This window comes from Achroia grisella, unplaced genomic scaffold, assembly GCF_030625045.1.
Source record: "Achroia grisella isolate CSIRO2021 unplaced genomic scaffold, CSIRO_AGI_Agris_v1 utg512, whole genome shotgun sequence".
Taxonomy (NCBI): domain Eukaryota; kingdom Metazoa; phylum Arthropoda; class Insecta; order Lepidoptera; family Pyralidae; genus Achroia; species Achroia grisella.
Genome location: NW_026712906.1, coordinates 3174782 through 3198798, shown reverse-complemented (window position 1 = coordinate 3198798; position 24017 = coordinate 3174782). Strand labels below are relative to the sequence as shown.

At 34.8% G+C, this 24017-nt stretch overlaps 1 protein-coding gene across 1 annotated transcript; it reads right to left on the bottom strand.

Moving 5' to 3' along the window:
• Nucleotides 1–1420: 1420 nt before the first annotated feature.
• LOC131846832 (carboxylic ester hydrolase-like) lies at nucleotides 1421–19733 on the bottom strand. The gene is made up of 10 exons (XM_059196251.1): nucleotides 19468–19733; nucleotides 15762–15858; nucleotides 15013–15198; nucleotides 12985–13170; nucleotides 10500–10690; nucleotides 8643–8811; nucleotides 7970–8154; nucleotides 7298–7448; nucleotides 2902–3025; nucleotides 1421–2205 (listed from the first exon to the last, which is right to left on the bottom strand). The coding sequence occupies exons 1-10, from the start codon at nucleotides 19657–19659 to the stop codon at nucleotides 2007–2009; spliced, it is 1680 nt and encodes a 559-aa protein (XP_059052234.1). The 5' UTR covers nucleotides 19660–19733; the 3' UTR covers nucleotides 1421–2006.
• Nucleotides 19734–24017: the final 4284 nt, after the last annotated feature.

The window sequence follows — 24017 nt, the reverse complement described above, 5'->3', positions numbered from 1 at the left end:
CTGGATCAAGGATGCCAACCTTAGGACACTTTCGTTCGTTCGTGATATCCCGCGTATTTTGCTTTTAATTTGAATATGGAATCAATATTTCCAACTGATTGATATGTAATGTAAAAGTCATTAGTTCTAATAATGTTAACGACTTTTCTGTACCCTTTTTCTTATTTTTAATTTATGGTTTGCGTCTATGTGGGTCTTATTTCTCTTGTTTTAATCTGTGGATGGGTAGGATAAGATCTCGGTAGCTACGCTTTTGGTATGTTTGTATTATTTCTAACATTGCAAACTATTTATTATGGACTGTTTAATAAAGTTTGTATTTTTACATTGTGTTTTAGTATTCTTTAAATAAATTAATTGTTATTTTGACCTCAGTCGTCTAGCGGTTTAAGACACCGCTATGACTGTGTAACATGGATATATTTACTATTACGTCCATGGAATACGAGATATATTTTTATTTAGTTATTTTAAACATATTCCACTTGATACGTCGTCAGACATACAAACATCGCCTATAGTCGCTTAAGTGTATAAATACGTAAATAGCAATGGGATCCGGTAGGACAATAAACACCAGTAACGATGTTTATTGTTCTAAGTTCTATTGATCCTATTGTGTCTACCTGTATTTATAATAATTATCTAGTGTTGTTTACACAATCAACAGTGTTCCCTAGCAATACTATGTAGCGCGGTGGTTTTCCTCACCACTGTTTTTTCCATTTTATTTGTTTTTTTTTAAACCCTGCGATTTGATACTGGGGAAGTTTTTAATAGAAGTTTTCACTGTAGGGTATATATATTATATTATACATATTTTCATAATTACACATATATTATACATACTGTAGCGTTATATATAGGTATATGTATGTTGTAATGAGGTGTCGCTACATAATATATTACTTATTGTAGTTAGGTAGTGAGTATACTGGTAAAATGATTGTACTATTTATTGTAAGTAAGTTTATTGGTAGTGTGCTACAAAGTTTATTAGAATCCTGACTACTCAACGTGCAGTCGTAATGCGGACTGTTTTACACTGAACTTAAATCTATGTTTGTGGAAACGTAAACGGATAGAAGAGAAATATTACAGGTGTAGGCACATCTACACCATTTATATTTATGTAGGTATTTTGTTACCATTTTTGTGAGACATATATATATACATATATATATTTGGATGATAATGGAATGGTGCACCCGCCTGCGCTAACGGTTTACGCTGGCAGGGCACCAATGGAGGATGATAAAATGAGCATCAGGTCAGGTCAGTTAGCCCATCGTCACAAATTCACGTCGTCAATGGGGTTATCAATCCACATTACTAACAATCCACTTTCCCCCCTGTGAGACATTAGTTCTACATTGTATTTTCACGATTTGCTCACTGACTTGACTTCATGTTATCCTGTCAACCTCAACTGTTGCCCCACTAATGGTTAAACTTAGAACAGTTTTTTTTATTTATTTCTCTTTATTGCACCGAAAGGAAATGAATCACATACAAGGAACAAAATTAATAGAGTATGATGCTACAAAAGACTCATCGCTTAAGCAATCTCTCCAGTAGTTGAATACTGTAGGATTTAGGATATTAAAAACTCTGATATAAACTAATTTTTTTAATAAAAGTTTATTTAAATTTAACATTCATAAAATGGTAAACGAATTTGGTTAATATTATTCCAAAATAAAAAAAGATAGCGAACGTGCCTTCCAACTATAACTATAGTTCAACTAAGTATATAATAATATTTATAAAAACAATTTTGATATGTGTATAAAGTAACGTACAGCTCTAAGTACAGTCACAGCAATAGTATGTATGCAATATATTATAACGTTAGTACTTTGTCATAGTAGCATGTATAGCAACTAAAAACATTTTTGCATATTACCAATAAATTATTATTGTGACAGAGTACTAAAATATTGACAATTCATGTTGACCCTATAAGAGATTTAATCAGTCCATATGTTTCTTTTCGATTATTACATTTACAGTTCGTCTCTGATATAAACTTGGTATTTATCATTCTCTAGAAACCCAAGATTGTCCCAGAAGGACCTTTGCCCGAAGTCACTGCTAGATTTCATCTGGAAGGTGTTAGGGGAAGATATTTCCAAGTAGTTTAATTCTGGAGATCCTGGTGTAAGAGGGAGCCATGCTGGAGCACTGTTGGTAGGTTTCGGTGTGCTGAAAGTTACAAATTTATTTATAGTATTTGGCAACTTAACCCAAATTGAATTACAACAAAAAGTATTCAAGACTTAATCCATGGTATTGTCTATCAGGGAAATAAATTTAATTGGCGTTATTTCTCTCTAGCCATGAATTTAAGTAAAGGCTAGAGACTCGAGCCTTTACAAATCCATTTAACTATTATAGTTATTTTTTTCTTATATGTAGTGTAGGGAGTATACGAGTCTGCGTAATATCAGATAGTAAAAGATGACCATGAGTAACCGGAACACCACGAAAATAGCTAGAGACTTGCCTTTTAAGATGGGTTGGATGAGGGGAAGGAATTATGAAATGGATAGAAGTGAAGGGAAGTAGGATTGGTGTTCGGAACCTCGACAGACCATGCGGATGCGAGAATAAATGACGATGGTAAATGAAGAGATGTGCTTGAGTAACAAATATTGTACATCTAAACATTGAGTAGGTATATAAGTATATCATTAATGTTACATATGCATACGACATTAACTTGTAAAAAAAAACATACGTAGAAAAAAATAGCTACTGGTATGTATATCTTTCTTCATATGGCTAGAGGACGCTGTAAATAATAAAATTTGCAAACAATACAATACAATAAGCCGAAACAAATTGTGAATTTACTTATTTTTCAAAGGAGTTGAATAAAAATAGAAAAAAATACGTTACCCTGTTGTGGAATACGTGTAGACCATATCGATTAAAGCCTCACGCATCTTCTTGTCTTCAGTTGAATCCAATGGCAGTCCAGGGAATCCGAATATATGGAACACATCGTCGGCATGGCTTACACCTACAACCAGGGAAAAATGGGATTGTTATTAATGTGGATTTATGAAATGAATTGCCAAGATGTACTATTATTTTATAGTCTATAGGGGGGAAGTTTGAGCTATTTGGGGTCAGGTGCTTAGACCTGTACTGCGGCCTACAGATCTTTTTTGCTCGCAATTTTTTCAAAGTTCGCTACCTAGAACCATCACGGACAAGAATTGATTCTTAGGAGTGATAGTTTTTCTCTCCTCAGGATAGAGTGTAAACTTTGCAAAGGAGATATTACGTTATTGTTGAGTGGGCTACAGTCACATAGGATGGGCTAACTGGCCTGACTTCATCTTCTTCCAGTGGTGCCTCACCAACGTAGACCGTTAACGCAAGCGGGTGCATCATTCCATTATTATATATACAAAGCACATCACACAAAGGGGAAGTGGATTATTAGTAATGTAGGCTGTTGACCCCATTGCTAGCAATGTACCATGTCAGATTGACCTCAACGTGTTGCCTCCTAGAAATCAAGATAAGTTCCTGGTAAATTTGTCACGACGGGCTAACTGACCTGATCTCGTGCTCATCTTATCAACCTTCACTGGTGCCCATCAGGGTAAACCGTGTTAGCGCAGGCACCATTCCATTATTATCAAATAAACACCAATAAGCATTAACGAATTTACATTTATGTGTGTATGATTTTTTCGTACTATTCTAATGTTGTCCTTACAGCTTCATTGAAACTTCATTGTACAGTGTAACAAGTAAGAGGCATGCGACAATCAACATAGAAATCGCTACGCACTCATTATTAGTGTGATCAGATAATATTGTCAGTGCTATGTATTTACAATTTTTCTACAAAAACATTATTATCGTTAACGAATTCTTCAATTTTATAGTAAGCTTTTTTGCAAAGGAAGTGTTTTATTTGACATTTAAATCTTTTTTCTGGCAGATTTATAACAGACTCTGGTATTTTATTGTAAAACCTTACGCAATTGCCATAAAACGAATTACTAACTTTAGCCAAACGACATTTAGGTAAAATCAGTTTGTTATTGTTACGTAAGCTTTTATTAGTGCAATCACTAACTCTTTTGAAACTGTCTATATTCTTCCTGGCATACATGATATTTTCATAAATATATTGAGAAGCAACGGTGAGGATATTTGATTCCTTAAAGCACTCTCGCAAAGACTCCCTGGAACCCATGCTATAAATGGAGCGAATGGCCCTCTTTTGTAAAATAAATATTGTATTTATATCAGCTGCTTTGCCCCATAACAAAATACCATACGACATAATGCTATGGAAATAGCTAAAGTACACAAGTTTAGCCGTTGCCACGTCTGTTAATTGTTTAATTCTTCTTACCGCATAAGCGGCGGAACTAAGTCGACTCGCTAATTTAGTAATATGAGCGCCCCATTGCAACTTGGAATCTAATGTGATACCTAGAAATACAGTATCATCCACAAAATTAATAGGTTTATTGTCCAACGTGATTTTTGAATCTACCGGCCTTACATTGGGGAGAGTAAATTTGATACATTTAGTTTTATTTGCATTTAGTAACATATTATTAGCCGTAAACCATTTTAAAACATAAGAAAGAGCACCGTTTACTTCGTCCAAATCATCAATATGTCGATTGACTTTGAATACTAATGAAGTATCATCAGCAAACAGAACTATGTCAGCTATCTTTTCTACCATATAAGGAAGATCATTTATGTAAACTAAAAATAAGAAAGGACCTAAAATAGAGCCCTGAGGAACACCCATTTTAATACTAGTTCCCTCAGACTTTACACCATTTATTTCGATAACTTGCATTCTATTATTTAGATAGGATTTCATCATGCTTTGTGCTTCATATCTAATACCGTAATGTTCAAGTTTGAGCAAAAGTGTTTCATGTTCAACGCAATCAAATGCTTTTGAAAGATCACAAAATACACCGACTGCATCCTGAGACCTCTCCCAAGAATCAAATATATATTTAATGAGAGCTACACCGGCATCAGTAGTTGATTTACCGGCCGTGAAACCAAATTGTCGACTGTGAAGCAGTTTATTTACTTTAAAGTGTTGCAGCATTTGATTGAGCATAATTTTTTCAAACACTTTACTCAATACTGGTAAGATAGATATAGGCCTATAATTACCTACCACAGTTTTTTCTCCTGACTTAAAGAGTGGAGTTATTTTGCTATGTTTCATTAAATTGGGAAAAACACCATCAGAAATACATTTATTGAAAATAATTACTAAATATGGAGCAATAACATCTATAGCGGTGTTAATAACTTTAACAGACATGCCCCAATGGTCTTCAGTATTTTTTAAATTTAATTGTTTAAATGTTTTAGTAATTGTAGCAATATCAATAAATGTAAATTTAAATGTAACCGGACAAGAAACAACATTGTCAATAAGGAATGATTTAGCTGTACTAGGAGAAGAGTCCAAAGAGGAAGTAATATCAGTTGGAATATTAGCGAAAAAATTTTCAAAAATATTGACTATTTCTTTTGTGGACGTTACTAGTTTATCATTATAATTTAACGTAAAGTCGTTATATGGACTTTTAACTTTGCCAGTTTCTTTGTTAATAATATTCCACACTGTCCTTATCTTATCCTTGGACTCTTTAATTTTTTTATTTAGATAATTAGACTTTGCTACATTACATACCTTTTTAAAAGTTTTTGAGTATCTTTTTACATAATTTACGAATGTACTATCGAAACGGTATTTTTTTTGAGCATATAAATCAAATAATATATTTCTACTTTTAAGAATTCCCTTTGTAGCCCATTCTGAAAATTTTGTTTTGTTAATAATACTGATAGTTTTTTTGTTAAAAGCCTTATTATATTCGTTAGAAACAATATTGAAGAAATCTGTATAAAGTTTGTTAGGTTCATTAGATGGAAGATAAAAATCTAATTTACTACGAACTGATATTTTAAATTTATTTATCTTATAACTAGTCAAGTCTCTTTTTAATAAATTAATTTTCCCAATTTTGTTTAAGTGATTTGGAAAAATAACTATTTGACCACAGTGATCAGAAGGAAGGTTGTTTATTATTATTTTATCTAAATACTCACTGTTGCTAAATATGTTATCCAAGCAAGTAGCAGACGTGGCAGTGATACGAGTGGGTTCGTGGAAGACATTACTCAAGTCAAAGGATTGAAATAAACTCATTAATTTAGTTTTTGTGGTATTATGTGATAAAATATCAACATTGAAATCACCACACACTATAATTTTTTTGTTAATATTAAATACTCTTTTTAAAATATCCTCCATTACCTCTTCAAATAAATTATAATCACTATTTGGAGGTCTATATACACATATAACTATATAATTGTCTAGTTCCACACAGGAAATTTCAATACAGCATTCAACAGAAAGATTGCCAATATCACTACGTTCTTTTACTTTTATATTATTTTTCACCAATATCATAGAACCTCCTCTATTTACTATTTTTCTATTAAAGCAGCTGACAATATTATAATTGTTTAAGCTGAACATCATATTGCTCACTTTGAGCCAATGTTCAGTTAAACATAGAACATCTATATTATTTTTTTCTAAGAACAATTGAATAATTAATTCACAGCCGAGAAAACTTTGTATGTTCTGGTGAACAATTTTCAATTCTGATAGCTTTCCCTTTGTCTTTTTCAGCAGTTTAAATCTGCAGTCATATTTAAATTTTTGTAAATAAAAGGATTCTTACTAGAATCAATATTTATGTCAATATTTTCAGTATGTTTAGTATTAACATTAGTACAAGTACTACTAATTGGATTAATGCAACCCATTATATTACTTATAATGGGGTCATTTATATTATAAGCTAGTAAACTAGCTATATTTGTTATTTGTTTTTTAGGCAGATAAAATCTATCTCCAGTCATACAAAAGTTTGTAACAAATTTGTTACTATCAAAAAATAAAAAGTCATTATGACGACATGTCATATTATAAATTAAATTATTAATATAATATATGAACTTATTTTGTTCAATGGTCAGAGAACGACAGTAAGGAAAAACAGAGGGCACTCCAAACCAGGACAAGGACTCTGGAAGACTATGGAGTGGCTGAAAGTGAACTCCTGCCTGACGGATACGACTTTAGTCTGAGGACACAGCTTGGGGTTCTCAGACCGTTTTAATTTAGATCCTCGGGACGGGGGATCGATCGGAGGAGTGTGTGTAGTATGTTTGCATGTGTTAAGCAGTTGTAATGAATATAGTATCATACCGTAATTATCGTCGTTCTCAGCCATAATCTTGGACAGACTTGTAGATCCCCGATGAGTATACCGATACACATATACAGGTTGACCGGATCTCAATGCGTGCAGTTCAGCAAGTCGACCCACATCCGCTACGAAGAGGCGATCTCCCAGAGCCTGCAAAGTAGAGAATATTTTAAAAATGTATTTATTTATCAAAATAAATATTATGGCAAATAATAATTATATTTATTTATGTGAAATAATAAACTATTACAATTACTGCTTATAATAAAATTTAGAAGTAATAATCGAGATAAAACTGTCTCTGCTATTCTGATATAGCCTTTATTAGTAAATACAATAAAAAATCAAAGACGACGATAGTACTAGTAGTCCTCTACTAACAAAGTAAACATAAAAATGTGAGAATAACTTAACAAAATTACAAACTAATAATTATTCAATGGTTTCCAGAGGGAACAGATATTTAATAGAGTTATCAAACTACATTACTAATAATTCCCTATGACAGGTTGCCCTCTACGCAGTTCCCCCTGGAAACCATCGTGGAAATCCTATCATCCTCAACTGGTGCCCCGCTTTTTAAGGGTCGGCAACGCGCACGTGACATCAGATGGGCCGTATACTTTGCCACTAGCGCAATATAAAAAAATATCACTATTGAAAAAAAATACCTGAACCAACTGCGGAAAAGTGTCCTGTGTTACTGGTTTCCCTCCAAGGTAATGTTGTTTAATCTTGGCAGCTACGTTTGCTCGGAGGTTGATCGGTAGGGTATCGTTATATTCGAAAATATTACTGGTCAGTTGATCCCACCGGTTCTCCAATTCCACAAGAAGATTAGGGTCCGTTTGATAAGCTAAACAGCAAATAATAAAATTGAAATAGAAATTAAAAAACAATTTCTTTATGAAGGACATTTCAGCAGCTTATGAACGTCAAGTATTTTGTAATTTATATTTTTTTCTACAGTCCAGTTGAATATACAGATCCAATTGAGAAGAACTGGCAAGAAACTCACCTGTATTTTCATTTTTTTAATGGTATTTATATTTTATGCTAATATAGGGTTTTATGGTTATACATAAATTATTTAATGTTTGTATGGATATTTTTATACTATTTTTTTTTGTTATCTACTACTTACTCGTATATATAGACAATTATCAATGCTAGTTAATAGTAGTCACTCAATTTGAGTACAAAAACTTTTTTGGTATTAGGGTACAATATTTTTCCTGTTAGGAATAGGAGAAATATTATTCAGCCGTGGACGTCTACCGGGCTGAAATGATGATGATGATATATTTATCACGATTACAATAAAAAAAATAAAATTATAATTACCAGCTGCAGGGTAGAGTCCCTCTTCGGAAGTGACCGATGTGATGAGAGGCAGACGTTGCATGGCTCCGACCTGAGCGGCCTGGTATGGGTACTGAGTGAGGAACGGATTCCGTACTGTGGACGCCTCCGCCGTAGGGGTGAACGGGGTGAAATAGTGTACTTTCCATTCCTGCATAAAATGTTTATATATTTTAATTCATAACTACGTCGGTGGTTTAGCACATCACTTTATGTCCGATGGTCACGGGTTCGATTCCTCGCACGGCACAAACATTTTGTATTCATGAGTATAATTGTTTTGTCTGAGTCTTTCTGTGTATAATATGTATGTATTTACGAAAAAAAAATGTATATGTTTTATCAGTTTTCTAGTACCTATAACACAAGCTTTAGCTAGCTTAAATTGGGTTTAGATGGCGCTGTGTGAATTGTCCTGAGATTATTATTATTATAGTCACTATCATCCTTCACTGGTGCCCCGCCAGTGTATACCCACCGCCGTCTTTAACTAGGCTTTCCCCCGAGCTCTTGACTGCCCTTCCCTGGGCAGTCAAGAGCTCGAGGCCCTTCTGTAAAGTAAAAAAAAAGCTCATTAGGTAAAAACATAGGAATAGGCCAAGTAATCAGTATAATGGCGTAGTATATACCTTGTAAATAACATTTGTTAAAAAAGTGTAGTGTGCCCGACAAAAATCTTTTGAGAATAAATGTCTGAGAAAATTTGTCCGTCCTTCGGGGGCCCCCTGAGAATGGGGGCCCTGGGCACGGGCCCCGTGTGCCCTAATGGTAAAGACGGTATTGTGTATACCGTTAGCGCAGGCGGCTGCACCATTTCACTATCATCCATTAGAAGGAAAGAAAACTAAAAAAACATTTTGTTATCAGTCAGTGTTTATCATTTCAGTAGTAAAAAAAATATAATTACAGAGGAAACATTTATTTAAGGAGAAATAATTATGTTATTGACTCGGACACGAATGTCTGGTTGCGGCGTGTCTGCGAAAGACTTATTGTGTAGGTGGATTAAGCGAGATGCATCTTGTATTCTAAGTTTGCTTTTGTCACTTAGTACTCTCTGTCTACCCGCAAGAGACGTGGATTACTTGTACACATCCGTTGCAGATGTTTGTATCTCGTGGATGTGATAGATGAAAATCTTTAAAAACATTTAAAAAAAAACGTTGTAATGAACTTGTAATTATATTTTATACTAGCTAACCCGAGCAACTTCGTCTGCTTCACACTTACTTGACCAATTTACATAATATCTTTTTAAATTATAGCCTAATGTGTTATTTTGATGTATAAGCTATATCACTGTAGAATTAATAAATTAAAATCCGTTCAGTTGTTTATGCATTCAAGAGTAACAAACATCCATTAATTTATCCATCTATACTTACACTTTCATGTTTATAATGTTAAGTAAGATTTAATCATAATTTGAATACAATTCGTGGTGTGAAATAATGTGCAGAGAAAACAAAAATATAACAAAAGATGAGCGATCATTCTATAACACACAGAGTAAATAAATGGATAAATTTATACATAAAATAGGTAAAAAATGTTTATATCTTTAGTTTTTTGAGCTTCTAACAGCAGATTCAGTTTTAATTAAATTTATTTCTCCCGGGGTAATTCGTATACTCCTTGATTTGTGTTAGTTGCAGAACTATATATTATTATTAAAATAGCAATAAAAACGACAAATTCTCATTGTATCTCTACAGACAAACATACTATATGTATGGAAACCATTCTGCACTCCTTCTTTATATAAACTATAAGTACGCGAAACAACTCCTTCGTCCGCGCAATTTTCCTAAGAAAAAAAATTAAGACTCAGCTATTTACCATCATCTCGATTTGTGCGTTGACAATAACTTCAGCGGGCCTGTACTTGAGGCAGTCGACCAGCTCCCGCGTGGTTGCTGTAGGGCAGCCAACAATAGCGGCCAGTGCTTTAGCTTTTTGAACTGGTTTCACTGCATGAGTCCAGGACGCGAATGCTGAGCCACTGAAAGCGATGCCCCTATTGAATGTACCTGAAACCAATTCGATCAATTGCTTTACTCATACTGCTTGTATGTAAATACGATGCTGCCTTGGCGTGGAATATAGCCTATGAGGTGAGAAGGGAATTGTTAGTCATGCGGACTAATAGCCCCATTGCTGGCAGAATACCAAGTCAGGTTGACCTCGACGCGGTTCTCCTGGAAACCTGGTAAATTCGCCATCCGATGGGCAAACAAACCTGACTTAATGTTCATCCTATCATCCTTCACTGGTGCCCTACCAGCGTATACCGTTAGCGCAGGCGTCTACAACATTTATTATCGTCCATAAAATAAATCAGGCGACCAAACGAACGAAATGACTACCCCACCATTCTGGTTAATATGTTTACTATACTATAAGTTGAATATGCATTATAGTCCTATTACAAATCCAATAACTAGGTTATAGTTACTTTTATTCGAGAGATAAAATAAATAGAAATGAAGTATATTTACACAAGATACATTGTTCTGGATGAAATATTACTGTACAATTGTATTGTTTATCGCTAAGGTCTAATTAAATAACTCGTAGAATGCAAAGCAATTGTTTTGACAGACAATTTACACTGCAAAGGAATGCTTTGCGTTGTTATTTGCGGATAATAAGCTACAACGCTGTATCTCTTTATTAAATAAATGAATTTATTTGCGCTATTAAAATGAGTAGGTAATCATAGTTGTTGTCGTAGACCAAACAACTGAACCGAGATAACATGAGAGTAGATTTTGTTTATCACAAAAAAATAGACAAATGAGTAGATAATAATAATTGTAATATACCTAATAATATTATTGTGTCCAAGAATATAATTTATCTAATGCTTTGCTAGTTAAGTCGTAGTTAACTAAAGTTATCTTTAGTAAACTTTTCGGGTATGTTCTTCTGAACATACCCGAAAAGTTTACTAAAGATAACGATAAAGTTCTTATAACATTTATAAATATTCTTATTTATAAATGTTATAAGAAGCATTCTCTATTCATTAGATAGTATTCATCCATTTTTCACGAACTTTGGAGAGTTATTGGTGAGTTCTTGCACCAGCCACAGTTAATGATAAAAATATGATATTTAAACCAATAGTTTAATCGACTGTCATTAAATTAGTAAACTTTGGTTTATCGATTTGCAGTCGAAAGCATAAATCCTATGTTCTCTGCCCTATGCTCTATTATAGTTTCTTTAAGTAATGAATGGTTAAATTTTGACTTAGAGGAACAGTTCATTAACAGATTTTATTATATTTAACTAATCATTCATTAGCGGTAATTTAAGGAACGTCTCTCAGTGGGAGCGTACAAAATATAAGCTACACTTTATCCAATAGATACATCCCATGAAACAGGGGGAAAGAAGTTGCGTGCAAAAGCCAGTATCTAAATAAAACTTCATCCCTGAAGTTTAGTGGTTGTAAATTACGCCCGAAAATTATACAGTAGCTTTGAGAGGCTCCAAATTGTATGTAATTATAATGAAGATATTCCTTTGAGGCCGAATTCAGTTACGTTGAAGCAATTTGTTGTAGTCACAATATTACCTTGTTGTTTAGTCGAAGTTTCATCAGAAAAGACACGTAAGAAATAGTTTATTTTAATTTTATTTAGTTAGAAATCTGTGTTCGTAGACCTCGTGTCTCTTCTCACCCAAGCATGTTAGAATGCTTTCAATCAAATTTATAGCTTCCGCATTACTCTATTATTAAAGTAAATATAAAGGTATGTTTTTTGTTATACTGAAAATCAATTATTTCTCTAAAGTCTTGTACATTTTTTAAAATTCTATAGGTACCGTTTTTAATTGTTCATACTAATGAGCTAAAGATAGGTTCTTATAGTGAAATTCGAGTTATAAGATGAACATGAGGTCAGATCAGTTAGCCCATCGTGACTAATTCACTAGGAATTTATCATGATGGTTTCCAGGGGGAACCGCGTGGAGGTCAATATGACATGGTACATTGCTAGCAATGGGGTCAACAGTCCACATTTCTAACAATCCCCTACCCCCTTGTCTTATGTGTTTTTTTATACATATATAATGGAATTGGACACCCGCTTGCGCTAACGCTGGCGAGACACTAGTGGAGTATGATAAAATGAGTTTGAAGTCAGGTCAGTTAGCCCATCTTGGCAAATGGCAATTAACTAGGAAAGTTTCCAGGGGAAACCGAGTGTGTGATGTGATGTATCAAAATACTTTTGGGAAATTTCCGTGTAACTATCAAGGAGTATCAGCGGTAAACAAGTTACCACTGTTCATCAAGATAGGTTATTTTTACCTTTGGATAATGGAGAGAGGTAATGGTAGTGCACACTAGCGCCACCAGCGGAGCACCCGGTGAGTGTCACACTGTCAGGGTTCCCGCCAAACAACATAATGTTGTTCTGTATCCAGCGAAGCGCGAAAGACTGGTCTTTCAACCCAGCATTGCCTGCGGCGAACTCATCTCCAGTACTTAGGAAACCTGAAGAAAATAAAACGAATAATACCTAAGAGTATGTAACAAAAGTACCTAATCTTATTTCATAGACCACAAATCTATATATATTATTATATATATAACTCAAAGGTGACTGACATAGTGATCTATCAACGCACAGCCCAAATCACTGGATCGTAAATTTGCCAAGAATGACGTAGGCATCCGCTAAGAAAGGATTTTGATTAATTCTAACCCCACGATAAAATAGGGGATGAAAGTTTATATGAAACTTTGTCAATTTTAAACCAATCAGGGTAGACTTTGCATGCAGCTACTATCACATCCCCTAAGAAAGGATTTTGATAAATTCCACCCCTAATAAATTAACGCGAACGAAGTCGCGGGCAAAAGCTCGTTAAAAATATTCTTTAACTCATTCAGTTGAAAATAATGTCAACTGTTGTAACTTTCGGTTTTTCAAGATGGTGACATATGAACAGTGACTTGGACAAAAAGGCATTATAGGAGCAACCCGAGCATAGGGGGCGAGTGCAAATAGCATTCCAAACTCGCGGAAGGACTTATGGAGAGGCTGAAGGCCAATCCCCGCCTGACGGATACGACTTTAGCCTGGCACCGCTAGGGGTTCGAACCTAGGAGAGGCAACCGAGGGCGCCGATGCGGAATGGATGAGTGCACGACTCATCCTTTCATAATATAAGGCACAATACAAAGCCTATGGCATATTCATAATACAAAGTTTATGGTTCAGTTGAAAACAATATTATTATAAAATAGGCTTTTATCTAATGAGTGTTATTGAGACTAAGATAAAACTTGTTTGTGGTATAGATTAGCTGTTGTGTTGCCCTAGTTTTTTATATAACTCTAGCTGACCCCGAAAACGTTTTGCCATATGAATTAAAATCGCTATTTAAAACTAGGCTAATAACTAGGGGTTGATGGTTGAAGGATGAAAATTTAGAGATTTTTTTTTAATTCCTAATTATAAAAAAAATAATTACCCAAAAAAGAGAAAAAAATGTTAGGGGTGGACAAATTTTATCATTTGGGTATATGAAAAAAGGATAGTAACCGATTCGCAGACCTACTGAATATGCATATAAAATTTCATAAAAATCAGTCAAGCCGTTTTGGAGGAGTACCTAACATTGTGACACGAGAATTTTATATATAAGATTATGTTCAAACTTAGGAGAAAAGGGTCCCTATCGGCATAGCTGAAAATTCAAGTTTTATTTTTAACGAATACAGAGTTCTCTGTCTAATGCCTTTTTAATTTACTTCTTTCATATTTTTATTAAATCTAAATATACTTAGATATTTTTTTTTACATATACATAGAAAACACTCATAATCATGAATACAAATATTTGCACCGTGCGAGGAATTGATTCCGCGCATTTATCTCCAAAAATAATAGGGGATGAAAATGTGTGCAGAGTCTGGGGTAGGTCGTCTTATATGTGATGATTTATTATTATTTATAAATATGGTCGAGCGAAGTGATGTGATGAGCCAGCCGTTCATCCGTTATACTCGTGAACAAGTGCTGCTTGCAGAGTCTGCTCTAATCACTACGACTGATTTAATCTTATTAGGCATTTATATATTGACCCTAATAAATTAGCACTGGTTGGTAATTTGTTTGTTACACGTTTCAACTTGAAAAATGTAAAATTACAACGATTATTTAAAAGAGCAACACACAAGTTCCTTACGCGTTCTTCTTGTGATGAGACAGCTTTCCGAATGTGCAATAGATTAAAAAAATGTTATGATTATTCAAAAGTGCTTAAATTAAGTTGTAATTGAATAAAATAATTTTCTATTCTATTAAATTTAATTTAAAAAGTAACTTACCCAAAGGACCCAGCCTATAATTAAATGTAACCACGACCACATCTCTGTCCATAAGATGCGACGGATCATAAATACCACCCGAGCCGTACATGAACGCGCCGCCATGGATGAACACAACCACCGGCAGATTCACCCCCGGAGTCAGTTTGGGGGTGAACACGTTCACAAAAAGACAATTCTCGCTGCCTGTAAAATAAAACAGATATATTCTTATTCCTAGTTCGTTAATATTAGTATACTGTAAAAGATGAACATAAACAGAAAAAATATCTATGAATTTTTTACTTCTATTTAATGTTACTTTATAGATATTCAAGATAGTAACATTCAGAAAAATGTTATAAATGTAAATTTATCTGTTATTATTTCGGGACTAAACGGCGAAACAGATCTTAGTGAAATTTGACATAAAGATAGATTGTACGACGAAAGAACGTTTTACCGAAGATATGATACACGCATGAACACATACATCTAGTACCACGGTAAGAGTTTGTGTTATTAGACAACTGATATAAATAATTAGATATATATTTGTAAATACATAGATAATATACCTACATAGAAAACACCCAGACCGATACAAACAATCATACTCATAAATACAAATGTTTGCACCGTGCGAGGAATCGAACCCGCGACCATGGGAAGTAAACCGCTAGATCACCGAGGCCGTCGTGTTACTTAAGTTTTCCGAAATAATATAATAAAAGTTACTATTATTCTGTTGATACCCTAGTAATTCGTACCCAGGACAGTCTTCATTATGGGCTCGTACTGTAAACACGGCGAGAGCACTCTGCTTGCATCCCATGTGCCGATCCATGGCTTCAACTGTTGCGGTTCCTGAACAAACCATACATACCATTGTTTTACTTTTATTTAGTTACTCAACCAGTTTGTTGTGTATTCAATACTAGCTAATACGCGCAACTTCGTCTGCTCTTAATTTCCCCACCTTTTGCAATATTTCTCATTGCAGCTCCTCTCCTATTACTCGTAGCGTAATGTTATATAACTTAAAGCCTTCCTCGACAAATGGACTATCCAACACAAATATAATTTTTCAATTCGAACCAGTAGTACTTGAAATTAGCGCGGCAAACAAACAAGCTTTTCAGCCTTATAACATATAATATAATATATTAAGTATAGATTTGTAGCCACACGTTTTAACTAAAAAATATAAAATTACAAAATTATTCAAAAGAGCAACACGCAAGTTTCTCGCTCGCTCTTCTTGTGAGGAGATAGCTTTTCGAACGAACGTTGGTTAAAGAAATAATTATAATTAGTCAAAAGTGCTTAAATTTATGTTTGATATTACAGATTCACAGGACGATAGGGAGCGAGTACAGATGGCACTCCAAAATCGCGAAAGGATTTATGGAGCGCCTGAAGGCCAACTCCCGCCTGACGGATACGGGGTTTGATTGCAAATAAAAAAATATGAACATAACTAATTGGTAATATATTCTGAATTTGAAGGTCACAGATATACATACATCACAATACACAAATCGATCGACAAACCGACAACGCCAGCCTATTAGTGATGCTCGTTGCATTCACTTTGTCGCCGGACAATGAACACTTAATAATTGCGGTTAATTTGCAACAGAGCATAGATAGACAACTGGGCGCGTCTGTCCTAAACTAATTAATACATTTTCGACGGACTGCCAAAGGTACATTGTTTTTTTGTATCTCCTATTCTATATGGAACTGGGGTGATAAATGAGTGTCTCAAACTAATAAATACGTTTTCGACCGGTTACCAAAGGTACTAAAATTTTTTTATATCATATTTTTTATTTAAATTCCCTATGATCTACGGGACTCGGATGGGATTATGTGTCCTATACTAATTAATACATTTTTGACCCACTGCCAAAGGGCAGAGGAAGACCGAAATAGAGATGGATGGACTGTGTGAAAGATGATATGGTAAGAAAGGGAATAAATAACGACATGACTGCAAACAGGGATGAATGTAAAAGAAACATATTACGCCGACCCCAAGTAAATGGGATAAAGAAGAAGCAGATGATGATGATGATGATGCCAAAGGTACATTATTTTTTATATGTCCTATGCTCTATGGGTCTAGGATGAGATTGTGTGTTCTAAACTAATTAATTTTCGACACAATACATCGACATTGTTTTTTTATCGACCATATCCGCTGCTTGGGACGAGATTGGGATGAGATTATAAGTAATTGGGACTTATGGTTTAATTGCTAAAAATTTATCAAGGATACTAAAATCCACGTACAAGTAAGTGATTTTTGGTACAATTTTCATCAGCGTGAAATTAATTAAAATCTGATGTTTTTAGACTTTTCTACGAAAAGTAAAAAAAACATATTTCAATCATCGTACAAGTTTGTTCGAGATTATTACGAAAGAAAATCTAATGATGAGGATCATATCAGATTTTTTTGTTAGCCAGAAAATGACGGTGGTCCATCGCTTTTGACACCTACTTCCGATGGTCGCGATGATTAACAACATAAGTACAAATATGTATTGCACAAAGATCAAACCACGACCATCTGGAAGTTAAGATCTGCGATTAATCACTATACTACTGAGTTAACTAATTCAGTAATTGTGAGCTAAACTAGATTTGAAACCAGTTAAATGTGTCGTTGTGTTGAATGAATATTATACGAGATCAGACTACCCACACTGTTATTAGCCTCATTTCGTTGTCAACAGCATTTACGTAGGTCTGTGTGTGGTGTGTAGGTAAAAACAGTGATTACCTAGATCTAAAATGAATCAATCATCTAATTGTATTTATTTTCTTTTGGACAATTAATACAGCGCCGTTTAGTCCCAAGGTAAACAAAGTTTATGTTATAGTTACTAGACAACTGATATAAATACTAGATCTTTATTATCTTTTATATAGGCGGTGAGTTCAGTGAAAGAAGCACTCACATTTAAAAAAATTAAAATATGATTCTGGGCGGTAGGCTTACTACCTACAACGTTGGTTTTATATATATTCAGCGAAATAGGGGTACATCTATTGTTGCGTTCATAACATCTACAGTTGACAATGCTTCTGGTTATTCCATCTGGTATAAATGTCGTGACGGTATATTTCAAATCAAATCAAAAAAAAAAATTGTTCGTGTAGGACTTTTTAGCTACTTTTGAACGTCAAATATTTTATATTAATATTTTTTCCCTACCGTCCAATTCTAAAAGTATTTGCTGTTTTTGTTTATACATGTGTTATATGTGGTTGCGTATTTAAAATAAAATATTTCTATTTCATTCACTTTTCAACTAGTAACTACATAGTAAGATCATGGATCTTACTATGTAGTTACTTGTTGTATCCATGAGTTTGCCGCGTCCATCATCAGGTATACTGTTTCCAACAGATAAACTATAACCTGTACTTGTCATAACTCCCCTCCGATCGATACCCCGTCCAATTCAAACGAGGATGGATATTACGACGGCCGAGGTTCGAACCTCTAGTGGTGCCCTCAGACTAAAGTTGTATCCGTCAGGCAGGAGTTGGCCTTCAGCCGCTCCATAAGTCCTTCCGCGGGTTTGGAGTGCCATCTGCACTCGCCCCCTAACGTCCGGTGAAGCTGTAAAGGCCAGCTGCAGCCAACAGCATTAGAGTAGACCGGAAAAAAACTTGTCATAACACCCACCTGATGGTAAGCAGTAACCGTCGCCCATATATGTATATGAATTGCACTATGGATATCACGTTACCCTGTGATGATAACCCGCGTCTGTTTCAATTCCAAGGACATTTAACTGTCTAATATAACGTTATAACCGTAACACTTATAAAACATGGGGGAAAAAGGGGATTGTTAGAAATCATGATTAAAATATGTCAGTTTGACATTAATGAAATTAATTAATCAGAATGTGCGAAGTGACCTGATTTCATCTTTACATCCTCCACTGGTGCCTTGTCAGCATAAATCCTTAGCGCTAGCGGGTAAAACATTCCATATAATATAAATATAATTAAAACAATATAGCAACACGCAAGTTTCTTGCTCTTCTTCTTGTGATTTTTTTATTCTACCGCTCATTCGGAATGCTGTCCGAATGAGCGGTAGAATAAAAAAAATGGGTCTATTCTAAAGTGTTTATATTAAGTTTATTTGAATAAAGATTATTTCTATTTCATTATCCTTAAAAAAACTAGAAATAGGTCAGCCTGAGGTAACTGATACACAGATAACTTTTCACAGTCTACCTCTTTTATATTTATTCGATGCTTCCCAGAAATAGTTGGTTGTTGAGAAAATAGTGTAATGGCTGACTGTTTGGTCATCCGCACACCCTAGGGAGGTGAAGGTTGGGGCCTCGGGGCGAACCCCTTTGCCCCTAATCCAAATCCCCTAGGGCCAGTATACATAAAAAAAAAGAATACATAAAAAGCGTAATGGAAACATTGGAAACTTACACGAAATCTGTATTTGCCGACAGGTGGTCTCGCGTACGGCACTCCCTGAAAGCTAGCGTAAGTTCTCCCATTTGTTGACACTCTCCACGTCCCTTGTAATACCCCATTGTTAATCCTAACAATAGGATTAGATGCTTGACAATGTACCGAGACGGCGAGGCAACATAACAAAAATAACTTGAAGCCGACCATTGTATAAATAGTATAGGGCACGACGTGCGTACACGCCGATCTCCCGCGGTGTACTATCAACTACCGACCAGTGATGGCTGTCTGGTATTCCCTTAAATTTTGACTAAACACCCCATAAAATGCAACTTTTGAAGAAAACTTTTCCAAATAAAGAAGTTCATGACTGCTTTTTTAGGAAACTTGCTCTAAAACAATTTCACGGTTTATATTATTAACCGGGTCTTAACACAGCACGGGTCGTGATAGCAATTGTTTAGATTGTTCTACGATAGTTCGCGACACATAATTTCGTTGAACAATCTAGTGACGGTACAGGAAGAAAACTGCTGTCACCTTTCTACATTGACATCGCTGTTACTCCAGTCAGCTCGTGAATACGGCTAGTGCAACCTAGACGGAACGTCTAGAGAGATAAATACCTTTATTTGCCATAAAATTATTCGTGTTAAGACACAACACAATAATTCCACAGTGATATCTGTATTACTGTAAACATGTGCAACCATATTTGAAACGAATATGAACTGAGTTCTTGTAGGTTTTTCTCTTATTCTTTAGTTTTACACTTGTTTTTGTTTATATGATTCTGATTAAAAACCGTCTACAACACCGAATATAAATCATACTCACACACAACATCACCATGTGTTCTTTCCATCGTTAAAATATCGACTAGTTTCAGGGAAAGGACCCCAACCTGGCAACACTGCTACCAAACAAACAAACAAACAACGAAGTCAAGCAACTCTGTAAAAATATTATCTCATGTGGGTGTCCTCTGAATGTCTCCGATAAGTGCACTACAATGATTTTATTGCAGTTTGTTGATAGTAAAATTTTAGGGTTCCACAAATAATTTGGATTTGGACAAATTTTAGGAATATTGAAAATCTTATTATATCACATAAGAGGAACTGACGGATTTTCTATAAATTTTATTCTGGTACTAGCTTTCCGCCCGCGGCTTCGCCCTAGTGGACTATAGGTTATACTGTTCAGTAGTGGGATGTTATATAGCTTAAACCTTCCTCTTGAGTCACTCTATTCTGTCTATTAAAAAACTTATCAAAATTGCAGTGTAGTTTTTTAAAATCAAAACACATAGGTACAAACAGACAACGGGAAGAGAAATTCTTTTATACTTTATAGTGGCTTGCCAAGACTTTTCACGGGTAGGTATTTAACAAAAATTTCGAAACCTGTAAATTTTAATTTGGGTTTAAATTATTCATTAGCAGGATTGAAATTCCGATTTTTAACGTCAATTCGTGGTAGTCCAGAAGAGTTTGGTGAATTTAAAAATTCAGGTGAATAACTGAACTCCTTCTTCAATATTAGGCATGGTGTCGGTTGATTTTTAATTTTTGTTTATTTCGTTGAGAGTATCATTGCTAGGTGACACTATTACCCCAGAAAATAACCAATAAAAGCCTTTTCCGAGTAAATTCTTGATGTTGAAATATACGGCATCTATCAAAATTTCTAAATTATGGACGATTTGACCTAAGGACTCATCCAGAAAGATATAACAATTTTTGTTTAAATTTGGAGTGGGAAAAATTCTATCCCCAAGTTTGAGCAGTTGTGGGAAATCACTAACTGTAATTCCATGAAGATGAGCACTCATATTCGTCCGTAATTTTATATTTTCAATTAAAGACCATAAGGGAGACGATTTCAAGCATGCTTTTGTGATATCTGCTCGCGTACCTACGTTAATGACACAGAGAGTCTGTCGGAAATCTCAAGCAAATACAAAAGTAATTCCGCCCAGAGTAGAGGTATTTCTAAGATCTTTTAAGGTTCTATCCACGGCCTCTATATGTGTTCTATAGCTCATGGTGCATTCATCCCACAAAGGCATCTTGTAGTAATTTACCAAGAGGCCCAGTTTTGTGGATAGAACATGTAGATTGTTGCTCAAGATTTACGGATAGCAGAAGTTTAAAAGTAGAATGAGCAGTTTTTCCAACCGTTAAGAGAGGTGTAGCAATTCCTGGCGAAGTAACTGCTACCGCTATCTTCCCTGATTATCTTTTCTTACCAAATATCCCCCTTCCGTATCCCAGTGACGACCCTACTTCGCATTTGGGTTATAGCTAACCGAGCGGACTTTTTTTCTAATACTTACAATTTTAAATACGTGATATCTTTCGAATAGAATGTTCAAATTAAATAATTCCAAAAGTTATGTAAAGGTATAACCAGTCGTGAATATAAACTAATTTATTTTGATAAGGATTAATAGCAAATAGATTAAATTTATAAATTAAAAAACACTTATTGTGACATAACTATGATAGGTGGACACATGCCGTCACGACACTTTTTATAGATAATTATATGTTCTACAAAGTCATAGTACATCATTTTGTTCTATCATCTATATTTTTCGCAGCGCACGCAGTGTTAGGTATTTTTTAAGTAATTTTTTTACACCTTGGGTTACACTATTGGAGTTTTAATAAGATTTCCTAATTTTTTTGGAAATATAATATAGCCTATAAAACTCAGGAATAGAGTAGCTTCCAAATGGTGAAAGAATGTTTCAAATCGGTCCAGCAGCTTCGGAGCCTATTCAATACAAACAAACAAATAAACTTTTCCTCTTTGTAATATTAGTACAGATTATAGTCCAATAAAATATTAAATTAAACCATAATGTGACCAGTTTTGGCGCAATATATAAAAACAAATCTGCTAACACGTGAATAATAATATTCAGAAAAAAAATGATTAAAGTCGACCCAGCGACGGAAAGGAATTAAGAAATGAAAAAAATGGAAATCTTTTATTAGATTACATCGACATAAACTAAGTAGGTACCTACAAGATGATTTTTTTAAATAATGTGATAGTGAATGATGATAATGAATAAGCTGATTTCAAGAACGATATCCACAAATATAATACTAGTTTTTAAGTAAGGTTAAGTAGTAAATATTGAGTTGTCCCTCAGTGGTTCAGCAGTATTGCACCTCGCCTTACTTATGATGACTTCGTGGGTTTACTTCCTCGCATTTTTATTCATGAGTATGATACTTTGTATTGTCTGGTTATTTTCTGAGTAATATTATGATTTTAATTAAAAAAAAAAATATATCGATTTTTACTACCCATAACACATGCTCTGTTTTTTTATCTTGGTACTAGATGGCGCTATGAGAATTGTCCTAAAATAGTATTATTATTCTTAAGCGGTTAAATAAAAACCTCCAAAAGAGGGTTGGCAACCCTGATATTCTATAACTTCACTAAGCTTTAAATAGATACGGAACACATAACTCGACATTTCACTTGCACGACGTCCTATTTATTTTTTAATAGTTTACTATCTTTTAATTACCAACTGTTATCTACCAATAGTGGTAAAGGTTATTTGAGTGGTTACTAAGTATATATTTTCGAACTTTTACTGATATTGTATTTTTTTGCATCATTTTACCATCGCACCGCTCCATCGACAGGGAATTCATCCCTCACACACACGCTGAAACTTAAGTGGTCTCGGACAGTGCGGTTTAGGAGATAGTTCCTCCCGCGTACACTTAGACCGTGGAAAACTTCCTGCCGAGGTTTTCTCCAGAGACTACAGCATGGGGTTTTTCACGAAGGGTATTTTAAGATTTCTTAAGCGCACGTGACACCCCTGGTATTTCATGCGTCCATAGGTTATGATAAACGTTTCCCATCAGCTGGACCGTATGCTTGTTTGACATCATCGTGGTACAAAGAAAATGGTTATCCCGCCTGCGCTAACGGTATACATTAATGAGGTACTAGTGAAGGATAACAGGATGAGCATGAAGCATCGTGGCGAATTCATTAGGGGATAACAGCGATGGTTTCTAAGGGGAACCGTGTGAAGATCTACCTGATTAACAGTCCCCTTTCCCCTACTACAGAACAATCGGTACAAGGCGAGTGCTGTCGTCCGCATTATGGTCAAAGTTGGGAAAGATATTTTAAGACCCGAACAACTACTATATTACAAACAAGATCCAGAATGACAAGCCTAAGAATCAACAAGATTCTTGGAGAACAAACCTTAACTAGGCAACAGCGTTGCCGCGTGGTGTAGGTAAATTCGCCACAAATGGAATGGTAAACAAGCTTACGGCCCACCTGGTGGTAAGTGACTGTAGTATCGCTCATGCTGTTCTGAAGGGTTGATATATTACTATGCGTTTCTAAAGCACACTTTATCAAAAATAATTCGAGATTTCTATCTGTATCTTCTATCTATAGTATGTCGTATTAGAAATACAGTCGTAAGATATCGACTGTTGAGAACGGTACTCTCGATAAGGCATTTAAGATTATAATTTGTCTGGCGGATGAAGATCCGATAGTAGCAA